This window comes from Armigeres subalbatus, chromosome 3 (assembly GCF_024139115.2).
Source record: "Armigeres subalbatus isolate Guangzhou_Male chromosome 3, GZ_Asu_2, whole genome shotgun sequence".
NCBI classification, from domain to species: domain Eukaryota; kingdom Metazoa; phylum Arthropoda; class Insecta; order Diptera; family Culicidae; genus Armigeres; species Armigeres subalbatus.
Window position 1 is genome coordinate 77,190,238 of NC_085141.1, and position 12,879 is coordinate 77,203,116.

The 12,879-nt window shown below is 39.9% G+C and overlaps 1 protein-coding gene across 2 annotated transcripts in view; it reads right to left on the reverse strand.

Annotated features, from left to right (window-relative positions):
* LOC134227794 (period circadian protein) overlaps positions 1-11,704 on the reverse strand; it is a 37,593-nt gene extending 25,889 nt beyond the window's left edge. Inside the window, exons 1-3 of one of the 2 annotated variants that reach the window (XM_062709470.1) lie at positions 11,423-11,703; positions 11,053-11,318; positions 10,303-10,928 (exon numbers count right to left, since the gene is read on the reverse strand). In XM_062709470.1, the coding sequence (XP_062565454.1) occupies positions 10,303-10,616 (314 nt within the window). In that variant the 5' untranslated portion in view covers positions 10,617-10,928; positions 11,053-11,318; positions 11,423-11,703. Of the gene's footprint in view, positions 1-10,302; positions 11,319-11,422 lie in introns of both variants that reach the window. The other variant, XM_062709471.1, reaches the window with a different exon arrangement.
* Positions 11,705-12,879: the final 1,175 nt, after the last annotated feature.

A 12,879-nucleotide genomic window follows, 5' to 3' on the forward strand; every position in this document is an offset into this window, starting at 1 on the left:
GAAGGCGATGAGGAGTGACGTCAAGCTCGGTGAACTCGGCGCCGACGTACGTCGAATAAGACGTACTCGGATGCGCGAGATGATCCTCGAGCTAAAGCGGGGCGTCTCGCAAAAGGGCGCCGCATACTAGAAGTTGGCGTAGAAAGTCATAGGCGAGACGGTCAAGGTCAAGGACGCCCACCGCAGCCGTTCGGCTACGGAAAGGTCCGGCAGGGACGCAGGTAGCATTGGTTCGGCTATCTGCAGCGGACGCCTCCAAGGTAGTCAAGTTAGGGAGCGTCAAAGTGGGATGGTCGGTATGCCCTGTGCGCATATACGAGCAACCCGAAGTTTGCTTCAAGTGCCTGGAACCGGGGCACAAGCAATGGGACTGCAAAGGCCCTGACAGAAGCAATCTCTGCCGACGCTGCGGATTGGAGGGACATAAGGCACAATGCTGCACGAACCCTCCCAATTGTTTGATTTGTTCCAGCAAAGCTGTGAACAGCAAGCACCCGATGGGGGGTTCGATGTGCCCGGCGTTTAAGCGTGCTGCAAAATCAAAGTGCAGGTAACGCAGCTGGCTTGCTCGGCCTCGCCCGAGTATTTGGTGTGCGCAGGTTTAGAGGAAACGGCGGAACACGTGTTGTTCGTGTGCTCACGTTTTCGCACAATGCGTGACCACATGCTTGCCACATGTGGTCTGGACACTACCCCGGACAACCTAGTTCGGAGAATGTGTGAAGATGAAGTTGGCTGGAACGCCGTTTTATCGGCTATCGCCCAAATCGTCTTGGAGCTACACAGAAGGTGGCGCGTGGATTCAAGGATGGCTAGTTCAGGCGCAAATAAGAGGTGGTCCAAGGGATCGGAGTCGGCTTCATGGGTCATACCGGTGGTCATGCTCTGTGGTCGAACTCGATCCTTTTATCGAACAAGTGACCGCGCGAAGAACAACATGGTATCGTCGCTTTCGCGGCGTCGGTCAACCGGGCGGGTTCCGAGCCCGAGGACGGAAAGGGGTCCTCGTCAAGGCTGGGTCAGGCGTAGGCGAATAGGCCCTATCGCAGAAAGGTCAATTTGGGGTGCACGCGGCATCATCATTCTTGATACCAGTCGTGCAGAGGGAAGCAGGCGCGAAGTCGACCCTTCCCACCTTCCGAGGACATAGGGCGTGGTAAGGCCACCTGGAAAGCCGGCAACGCGCTGGCACGATACCATGGTGTTCTTCTAAAAAAGCGAGTTACGATGTTCGGTGCTGCAAGGACACGCAGCTAACCTCGAGGGTGCGTTGTGCACTGGCCTCCCTTTGAAGCATTACTTTCTGGTTGTACCGATGGGCTTGGCGGCAATGGAAACGGTTTAGCGGGTCGGGAATGTAGTCCTGCCTCCCTCGGTGATCCCTAACCCCGCACTTCCTGGTCAACCCAGGATGTCTGTTGAGCAGTTTCCCCCTTCATTGTTTAGGAAGAAAAAAAAAAACACACACACACACAGATATCACCTCAATTCGTTTGTTTTTGGAGCGATCATATAGCCTTTACGTATACTTATGTAGTATACGAGAAAGGCAAAAAATGCAATTTAACATTTCGAGATGATAAGGTTATTGCCCATGTGGATTCAGAAAAAGAAAAATATTCTTTTTGAAGCAATTAATTTGAGAAACCTGATTGCGCGGCCGGTAATAAATTTAATTAATTCAGTGCGTGTTGGCTCTTGTTTCGGACGGCAGAACGATCGCGCGATTTGCCGAAATATTGTGTTCTGCATTGCGCGGCCGTCAGTGCCTGTTTTGTCGTGTTTCTGATCAGTAAGCAGATAGTTCGTGCGGCCGAGTGAGTAAACAATTGGTGCGTGATCGGACGTGTTTCAGGGAGGATTTAAAACATTCGTAAAATCCAAGTTTTTGGTTCTGATTTTAATGTTCGGTGAATAAGTGTGCGGTTGAACGTGTTTTGCATATAATGCGAAACATTTGTAAAATCCAGGGGTGGCATTGCGCATCTCGATTCGAACGTAATTCTATCGAGTCCAACATATTTGGCATTATGGCTTTCGATTCGATCTCGAAAACGACTCATCGTTCGAGTATGCTCGAGGAGGTACAAGAATAACGAGATGTTTTGGCATTATGGAAGCTCGATAGCACACTGAAAAACGACTCAATTCGAATGAAAAACACTCGTCACCTTTATAGCTTTCGAATGTTGTTCGAGAATAATTTCTTGATGAAAGTTTTTAATTAAATTTGTTATTATTTCTCTACGGGAAGAGAATAAATGTTTCATTATTGTATCTTGAAGGAAAGAGTGTCATTAGTATACCTACTTTTATAGTTTCCTGACAATATGCAATATCTAATTATCCCGAAATCCGCATAAAAACGACTTCAACTAAAATCGTTTTTTTTTTGCAGTTTTCACGTATTTCGCGTATTTCACGTAAACCGCGTGAAAAAATCTTTGGGGAAATCTGCGTAAAAACGTGTATATTCCAAAATCTACGTAAAAATAGTTGAGTTGAAAAAAAAAACGCGCAAGAAATGACCCAAGTGCATTTAACTAAAACACATGGAAACATCAAAGTAATTTATTATCGAATCCTTCTTTAGCTTTAAATTATTTAGCTCAAAATTGGATATGTGGCATAAACTTGAATAAACATAAAACTTATAATTTATGTCGTAACTATATCTCAATTTACAAAACATATCGTATCGACAAAACATTTTAATCGGTTGCAACTGCTCAATAAATAATATTGCTTTTTATAGTAGGTAATTGAGCACAATTTGCTTGTTTATAAATTAACTGCCAATTCATGCCCCGAAGGATTCCTTTCCAACAGGCAACATGCTACACGCAGATGAAATTACTCTTTTTCTCTCGGTTTACTCACATTCGCCATGCGCTGAAGGTTGTCTCTTCAGCGGGCGGCATACTAAACACGGAGACAGCTATCTCTTATTCTCTCTGTTTACATTTCGTTTGACAGAACATACTCGATTGAGCTAGTACAGCACCATTCGAAATCTTGTACTGCGACTGAATGAAGTCGAACGAAATACATAATGCCGCAATTTTTTCGAAACGAATGCAAAAACGTACGAATCGAGTGATTCGATTCGAGATGCGCAATGCTACCCCAGGTTACATTGTCCTCCTTTGGAGCATATACTGTTATTGACAAACGCTCTATATTGTCGAATAGAGCTCCCTGTTATTCGCCTTACTCACTAACACAAATTTTCCTTCCTGAGACATCTATGAAGGTAGTATGGGTTCCCTGCATCTTCACTAGTAGATGTTGAACTGACATTCCTTCCCTTCCTTCCGTGATTGTAAGGACGTGGCCAGGTATACAACTGCTACTGTATAGGAAAAGGTACTAATCCCAAGTACCAATTTGCGACAATATACAGTAGATTGCTCAATTGAGCATTGTATAGCCACCCACGATTTGTACAATCACAAATGCTATGCTATGCTATGCTAATTAATTTGAGAAACCTTGCAGAGCCGAATTGAATGTTCATAAAAAAAATACTTAAACTTCTTTATGACCGTTTCTAAAGTATATCACGGGTTTGAGATTAATCATTGCGTGATGCACGAAATGAATATTTTCTTTGTGGTTCCTGTGAGTCTGTTTTCAAAAACTATTAATGCAGTAAGGAATGCTGGTGTTACGTAAGAATATAATTGTTAACCCCTGGCTACCCTGTGTGTATGATAAGACATTATTTGTATTATGTGTATCAATTTTAGGTGTTATTTTAGTCAGTTGAAAATAACGATGCAACGGCACGGATGCGACAGAATCACATTTTCTGTTGCTGAAATAGTAAAAACACTGAAGATGTGAGTACCTAATTATTCATTGCATTCGATGTCGTATTTATGTCGCTTTATAGCATAATGAAATATAATTTGTATTTATTGCCGCGCTGAAAGATCGGTGACTTCTGTGCTGTTCGCAACAGCTGGTTTTGTTGTATTCGTTTTTAAAGTACTAGAAATTTGAACAAAAAAAAGATTACGCGAATAAAAAAAACAGATTTTTCCCAGTACCCATGCACTGCTAGATCCCTTTGGGTAAAATAAATTCAACTCTTAAATGGATCGATCGATGCTCGTAATCACTATTGAACCTATTCGGATCGAGGAAAATCTAACACTAAGGTGAGTGGTTCTGAGTCAGACTTCTGATGATGGTTGGCCAAGCTAAATAATTGCCAAAATCGCATTATGAAAAACCTACTTGAAAGTGGGTTGATTGGAGGCCAGAATAAATTCTGGAGTAAGTCTATGGATGGTTTGGAGATACCACTGGACCTAGTTGGGTAAATTAAATTCAGATCTGGAGCAGGTTGGTAGATGTTCGGAATCACTAACGGACCTATAGTCGAATAAAAAAAATGTAAATCTGACATGGCTTGGTCGGCGGTTTGAAGGAATTAATCGATAATTCAGGTCTAATCACTATCGGTTAATTTTTAGATGAAATCACCATCGAATCTTTTCGGATTAAAAGAAATCCAGTTCCGGATTAGGCCTGTTGGTGGTTTGAAGGCACTTATACACATAGTTGAGTAAATAAAATCCAACTCTGAACGAAAAACCCTGATTAATCCACCTAGCGGTGTTGGCGCCTTTCTCGTGCAATAAAAAATACTAAAAAAATATTATTGTGTATTTTTAGCGTGTTTTGGCATAGCAAATAGTATTTTGGCCATAACTTCTGATCCCATAGTTCAATCTGGCCAATTTTCAATAGCAAACAATGGGACAGGATTCTCAGTCGAATGGAACTTGTTGCGTGAAATTCGGTCCATACTAAGTTCCAAAAAGTGTGTCTACAAAATTGTGTACACATACACACATACACACACACACATCAATTCGTCGAGCTGAGTCGATTGGTAAACAACACTGTGGGTCGCCGAGCCTTCTATCAAAAGTTTGGTTTTGGAGTGATCATATAGCCTTTACGTAAACTTAGTATACGACAAAGGCAAAAACTCTCAATTTGATAAATATTATTTAGAAGAAGGAACATCTGCAATGAACATTGCTCACACTAACTCTGAAGCCCTCAGTATACTGTTTGTCATGATGAGAAATATTTGTCAAGTCAATCTGAAATCCATTTCGATTTCTAATCAGTCTGTTAGATGTCCGGATAAACTTGTCAACATGACAAACAGTGGACGGCGGGCTTAACGCTCAAGACCGCCTTCAGACTGGGTACCTACTTTGATTATTTTTTTGTAATTTTCAATTGTTTAGGTTTCGAAAAATTTCTAATGACGATCTGGATAAAATATTACTGAGAACACGAAATAAAGCGTTTTCGAAAAGTCGTGAAAAAATGGATATCAAAAAGTGCCTGGGCAAAACACCCCACCGTAAACGTTCGTTCAATAACGTTCAATAGCCCTTCATTAGCATTTTATCTATCCCATTAATGAAAAGGTTACAAATCCTCATGTGCTTGACATTAAAAATAACAACATAAGTCCATTTAGGCAGGTTTGAATTACATTTCAATAGATTCCATTAGCAACCCTATAACCAGAGACCGGCGGAGTGAAAACTGTCGAATTGGCAACGTATGCAAATGCTAAGGGTATGCGGTAAGACACTTTTTCCTGACGAAACGAAACGAAACGAAATTAATAAAGTTTGTGTTGATTCGTAACGAAACGAAACGAAACGGAATAAATATTTACTTTCGAGACTTCGAAACGATACGAAATCAACGTCCATTAATTTGAAATTTTTCGAAACGAAACGAAATTTTTATTTTTTTATTGCGGAATTTTTGTTGAATTGATTTTACATATATTATGTACGCAATTCTGATTTCACTTTCACAAAGTCAAATAACTGCTTTGCGACCAATAGAATTATAGTTACAGAAGAATTTATTACCAGACCAGAAGAAGCAGTCTGTAATACATTGCCGTGTTCCCGTTTAGCATTGGCGATAAGGCAATATTCCCAGCATTTGTGCCGCTTTCAAAGGAATTCATCGTGGAATGATTGCTCCCGAATCAGATCAATTTTATATCAGTTCAGCTTTATATTAGTAAGTATGTACATAAAAATATAGGAATTAAGTGATTTTTTTATGACCTGATTCAAATTCTATTTTAAACCTTATTTCATTTAAGACTTATGTGATTATGCTAAAGCATACTTCATATTCATTTATCAGCCCGTACGGTCTTGAGCCCTTACAGTCAATTTAGGATTAGGAGAGGAAAACAGTTTGACACTTAGGTATTATTATAAAATTATAAGAGGAATGTCCTGCATCTACGTGAGCACCACGAGAAAGGAATTCTTTAGTTTGTTGAAAAGGTAATTCATGTGAGCCACCTTGGTAAACAACTAAATATTTATTGTAAACGAAGTTTTTTTTTTAACTCTTAGACGAAAACTGTGTTTCAAATCAATTCAAGGCAGAATCATGTGCTTCGTTTAATGTTTTCCTTAGGGCTAGGGGTTCCATTTTTCCCGGGAATCAACTTCTATCTATCGTGGAGAATGGCTTGAAATAATAATTTAGGATAAAAATATACATTCGACCTAAAGGGATTGATGCTTGCAAACATTGTCTTCATATAATCGAAGAATTGTTGAAAGTTCTGAGATTTTTTTCTGTTCAGTTCGAAAAGCGGTAACTCTTTCTGCAAAACGTTTGCTACGTCATGAGTATTAGTTGGCGAAGATTAGGCATCTGCTATCGTTCAAGTATAAAACATGCTGTGCCTGGATGATCTCCGCTACGTGCTACATTTCCATAATGTTCGGTTTTATCCTTAAAAAAGAAGACATTGAGAAGATTTGTTCTATTATTTGTATTGTTGCCGGAGAGTTTCTGACATTAACCATTCTGAAACTCGACCATATATTTTATTTAATACAAACAATCTTTTGGTCAAGGTTGATTGAAATACCATTTTGATTAATATTACGAACATTTGAGCATATCTCTTCTTTAAATTTAGGTTATTTGAAGCAATATTTGAGAATACATATTAGAAAATAAATTGTCACAGAAAAAAAATCAGACGAGCGCTTGATGGCCATACCGTACTTTCAAGATTAAATGATTCTTTCAATCAAACTAAGTTTTAAATTTCGAAGAGCGTCAAAAACGCAGTTGCAATGACCTCAAAACCTAAAATCTGTTCACTTTTATACTCTGACGTGTTCAGATAGTTCTCATTGGCTCATAATAATTTGGAAAAAGCCCATAATATATACAAATCAAATATTTCAGACATATCTCGAAATCAAAACGAGTGTTCGGAGCTGTTCAGTACTTGAATCAAATTCAAAATATTTAAACAACATATTTTTTTTTATACGATATTCGGGAAACTAAAGTGTACAAACGTGAATCACGGGAAATCGTTTCTCGAAATGCAAGCCCTACTTAGAGCCTTCTTAACTCTTAAGCAGTGCTTAGTCATGCGCTAAAACCTGGTTGGCGGGATAAGAGGTGAAGAAGTTGGCCTTCAATCAAAAAGAGGCGCTCTAAAAATACTTTACAAGGGCGTCAGGAATCCACGCCACGTCTTTGCTTTTTTGACAAAGTTGTACAGATCTGATTCATGTCTGATCTGATTTACACTCTGAGCGTTTATTGGGTTTTATATCAAAACAGCTGAATGCTTTTGTTCAGCGGCGCAGCCAAAATTTTTGATAATATACGACCGGACGAGACAGTATAGTTGAGGTCTAAATTTGTTTCGGAATTCCGTTAAATTTCGTTATAAGCTAGTTTTTTCTAGCGAAGTTTTTGTAATTTTACGAAACGAAACGAAATCAAGAAATCAGATTTCGCCATGCTCAAATTCCGCGAAATTCCGCGGAATTTCGTTTCGAACCAGCTGAAACGAAATTTTTCGAAATACCGCATATGCTTAGCAAATGCATGAAATCGTGAAAATAGTACTGGCAGCACTTGAACATTTTGCTTGCTTCTTATGGATGCAAACAGTAAACAAGTCGAATTGGAACCGCTTTTGACGGTTCGATTGCAGGGAATCAATTTTATTGGAATGCGCATGTGAAACAAACGACAAAAGAGAACCAACGACAAAGCTTTGCTTTTGTCGGAGATAATAATGACAAAGATCCGAAAAATTGTGTAAGCAACAAAAAAGAAGACAATCTTGTTGCTAACTTTTCATCCCGTTATTTTGCATTATTTCTAGAGCAAATTTCGGTTTTATGCTATCACAGTTTCTGGTTTTATGGAAATATTCGAGAGCATGCAAGGCAAATGATTCTTGTCATATTGTGTTCGGGTTTTGATAAAGGTTTGTCGCTAGGTGCGTCTGTCAGTAACAAACTCTGTTGATGACAAAGAGTATATTGTGAGGCGTTGCTCGAATATTGATTCCCTGTTCGATTGGAAACAAGATGGCGTCTTCGCCGATCTCTTATTCTAGTATTTCTGGTTTTCACACCAATTATTAAAAATTATAGCCTGGGACATCCTGGCTACGATCCGGCGATGGGCTAATTAATAGGATGTCAATGACCTGGTTTTCCACCTCACTGAACATATATTCATCTCAGCGTAAAACAAAAAAACAGGCATCAATTTCGTCGCTTCTTTTTGTTAACATGCATGCTTACTGCTAAGAAACAAATCGAATACCTATAATGGTTTCTCAAATATTTAAAAATACCAACTGATTTTTACCCGTAGTTAGTTATTCGCGAAGTCGAAGCAAATTCTGCTTTTCCCTCCTATGGGAAACCCCATTGCTATCTGTCAGAGTTTGAGTGAAACTTGGCCGCCATCTCCTCCTCTCTGTTGCTCTATTGTAAAAACCCATAATGCAACGTACACACCAGTCAAGCAGTTTGACGAACATTGACTCCGCCCCCAAGAAAACGCTTCGGTTGCTGCTTTGTTTGAGCGTGTGTGAAACTGTTCGAACAACCATTTGACAGTTGGCGGCTCGGTTGGAAAAAATTAAAACGGTTTGATTTTGGTTTGAGTTGTCGGGGGTGGAGTCAAGGTTCGCCGAACATGTTTGAGCATTTGTAGTGAAGTTGCACAAACCCCCATATATTTTTTGATGGTTGGTGCTCGAGTTGGCGCTTCGGTCGTTCGTGTGTGATATTGTTGGTCGAATAAATTGATTGTTCGTGTCGCTGTTGGTAAAACTTTATGGATGTTTGAACAAACGAGAGGTGGAGTCAATGTTGGTCAAACGGCTTGACCATGTGTACGTTCCATAAAGAACTGTCATTGTTTGTGTGAAGAATTTTGCTTCGACTTCGCGAATGGTTTTCTAGAAATCGAAGGGGGGCGTTTCGGCCAGGTAGGGAAAAACGCTACGTGGGCATCGGCCCTTAAGTAGTCCCGCTTTTGACGGAAATTGAGTCAAATTTCCGTGGGAAGAAATGAGAGGGCAATACAATTTTACTCAGTCACTGAGCAAGTGAATGTTAGCGTGTACCCTACCAATATAGTCCACTCTGATTGGTTTGAGAAGACAACGCAGTAGCGCCGCAGTGTCACAAAAGGTAATTATTGTAGTGAAGAAACATTCCGAGGGGTGGTTGCTTAAACGTATGATTCAATATGCAGTATAACATGTCAAAATAATATGCTAGAAATCATCCCATGACCCCCTTTTTATTTCTGAGTAAAAGAATAATATTTTGAAAAATGTAATTCAAATGTACAAAAATTGTAATATTAGTGCAATTTTTGTAATTATCGCACCCTTTGGCTATCGTTTTCATGCGTTAGTCACCTTTTGTGACGTAAGATGGTGTGAATGTGTTGTATGTTGCCAAATATATGGGGATTAACGAAGTGGACTATATTGTTAATAAACTATATTTGCTTTTACTACTACGCTACAAATGTTGAATACAAATAAAGATAAATAGCAAACAATATTATTTTATGGATTTATTCTATTATAGGCTCGAATTAATTGCAAAGTTTTCAAGACAAATTCTCATTGACAAAAGTTTCATTCAAAACTTCCCCAAGAGCGATTCTCTGTGAGCTAACAAAAGTCTTAGGACGATGCATAAGCAAGCATCCAATTGAATTTTCATTTCGCTATACTGAATCAATCAACCTGAGTTAAAATTGCGAGGAGGAGAGCAACTGGCCATCCTTTTTGCTGCACTAATCGTATCCTCAAAGTCCTATTGGTAAACTTTTCGAAAAGCGGAAGCCTATTTATGCCGCCCATTGAAACATTTATGGAATATATTTGCTTGCGACGCTTGCCTAATGAGATGGATTTACAAACAGATGATCTGAGCTTACCTTCGTTGCGACTGGCTGTTGCTGCAACTGTTTGAGTATCCCGAGTCGGAAATCTTGGTGTTGTGTGTCGATTCAGCACCCTCCATGTTCTCTGTCCCGGCGGCACTCATCGTATCGTTGTTGTTGTTGATGCTGCTGCAGTTGTCCAGCTGCTCGATGATACTCCGTCTCTTGGCACTGCAGCGTCTGCGTTTGGATTGATGCTCTGCTACGCTGCCACTAACCGATTGTTCCAGCCGACAGTCTATGGACAACAACGCAAGTCCTGCAGTGGTACGGCAAACCTCGTCTCCTTCCTGTAGGTTTCTTTTCATGCAGTCTCCCGAAATGTCACAATTGTTTTAAATAGAATTTATTATTCACTGAACGTACTAAAATCACAGCCCCAGATGCTTTGCCCGTATCGTATCACGTTTTGTAAGGTTTTGCCCCATTTTTTTAGCACTTTTAATTTTTCGGGAAGGTTAGCTCTCTTGGATTACTTATTATAACCACTCGTCACCACGAAATCATAGCATTGAACAATTTACACTGAACAAATTCTCCTACTCATTCAATGGCTTCCAGTTTATGCGACGCAGCAGATTTGATTGCCAATCACACACTAAAACATGTGCCGCGACTGCCTTGGATTGGGAAGTAACGATCAACTATTGAAACCCGCACAATGTCGGCCTATCAGTATGCACACTCTCTGTATTCTGAAATAAGAAAATATATCACAGCAGATCACGGATTCTATTTCCTTACAATCCTTAATATATCCTTAGCCAGTATCACAGATCAGACTCGCTCGATTCCTTCCCAAGCTCATTTTTCGGAGTCCTGGTGGTTGGTAACTGGAACCGCACAAAAACAGAAATGAATCCAAACGCGACGACCGGTTACTGTTGACTGAACGTCCACTAGCTTCGAATTTGCTTCCAGTTTCATCGTGCCCGCATCGATCCCACTGTAGCTTCGCTCCGGTTCCACTTCTTCCTGTCTTCACCCACCGTGTTGTGGCGTGGGGCGTTCTTATTTTGTACACATTGAATATGTTGAAACAGAAAAGAGAGTAGGAATTATAAAATTTGAAAGATTTTTTTTAAGAAGTCCAATAAAAAATCGAATTACCTACCTAATCTGATACCGCCATGAATAATGCGGACAGTTGTGGAGTGTACCATGCTTCTAGAATGCACAATTCCGCTTACAATACAACGAATGAGGGACTGGCGGTGCAATGTTACACCGTATACTGCCCACCTCTGCCACCCTCAACAGAAACAGATGCGTTGACGAATAGTAGCTTCACACTCCAAGCCACGTGAGGTTCATAACCGTTCGGTGCTTGCACCCCTGTATATGGTCCTCCGTGCACCCACCCCGGGCCGGTGTTGGACAATTGTGTCGCGGAGCGAGCTCTGAGTTGGTATGAAAGTAGACTGTTGATGTTGGCGTAGTAGACATACATATAGGGTTGGTATTTAGCTCTATACCAGAGGTTCCCAAACTTTTAGATATGCGACCCACCTAGCAGAATCCCATATTGCTTGCGACCCACCAGGTACCAAATGCATTGATTTTGTGAAATTAGATAAAAATGAGTTCGCGTTAGATTGCACAAATTTTAATAAATTGCTTTATATCCCATCATTGTATTTGCCAAAAATTCGTTATTTTTTTGGATTGGATGTGGATTGGATTTGGATGGAATTTGAATTGAATTTGGGTTGGATTTGGATTGGATTTGAAATTTATTCAGATTGGATTTGAATTGGATTTCGATTTGATTGGGATTGAATTTATATTGGATTTGAATTATATTTGGATTGGATTTGAATTAGATTTGGATTGGATTTTAAATAGATTTTGATTTGATTTAGATCGGATTCGAATTGGATTAGGATTGGTTTTTGATTGGGTTTGGGTACATTTGGATTGTATAGTACTTTTTTCTACTTGCCCAAATATCGTATCTAATCTAATCTCATACATGCGTAGCCAATACTTAAAAGCATCCTGGAACATTACGGTTTCTGAATTCCGTCATTTTTATTTTCATATGGCCAGGCCAACTACGAAGTATGTACCGCAGAGATGACTCTTAGATATTGAGTGACTTAAGGAATACCTAAAATCACTTAATAGCTTGGAATCGAGGGGAAAGGAAGAAAGCGTGGACCTCCCGTACCAAACGCTTTCAATTTCTACTTGCCCAAATATCGTATAACAAAAAACTAATTAAAACTTGATTCCAATGTTAACTACTAGATCTTTGTAACATTTACTTGGAACATACCACATTTTGACACAATGACACCACCGTTGACGGTAACAAAATTATGAATTAAGATTTGTCTTTCGCGACCCACCACTGAACAGCCCACGACCCCCTGGGGGTCGCGACCCACAGTTTGGGAGCCTCTGGCATAGAGAATTCTAATACAGTCATGTTGACAAAAAGGGATGACACCGGCTTCCAAGCGATGTGCGAGAGTAAAACGGTAAGTTTCCATGCGTATAACAAAATCGTGATCATTCTGGGGAATTGGAGTGACACTACTGGATATGTTATAAAAATATTTCTACTAT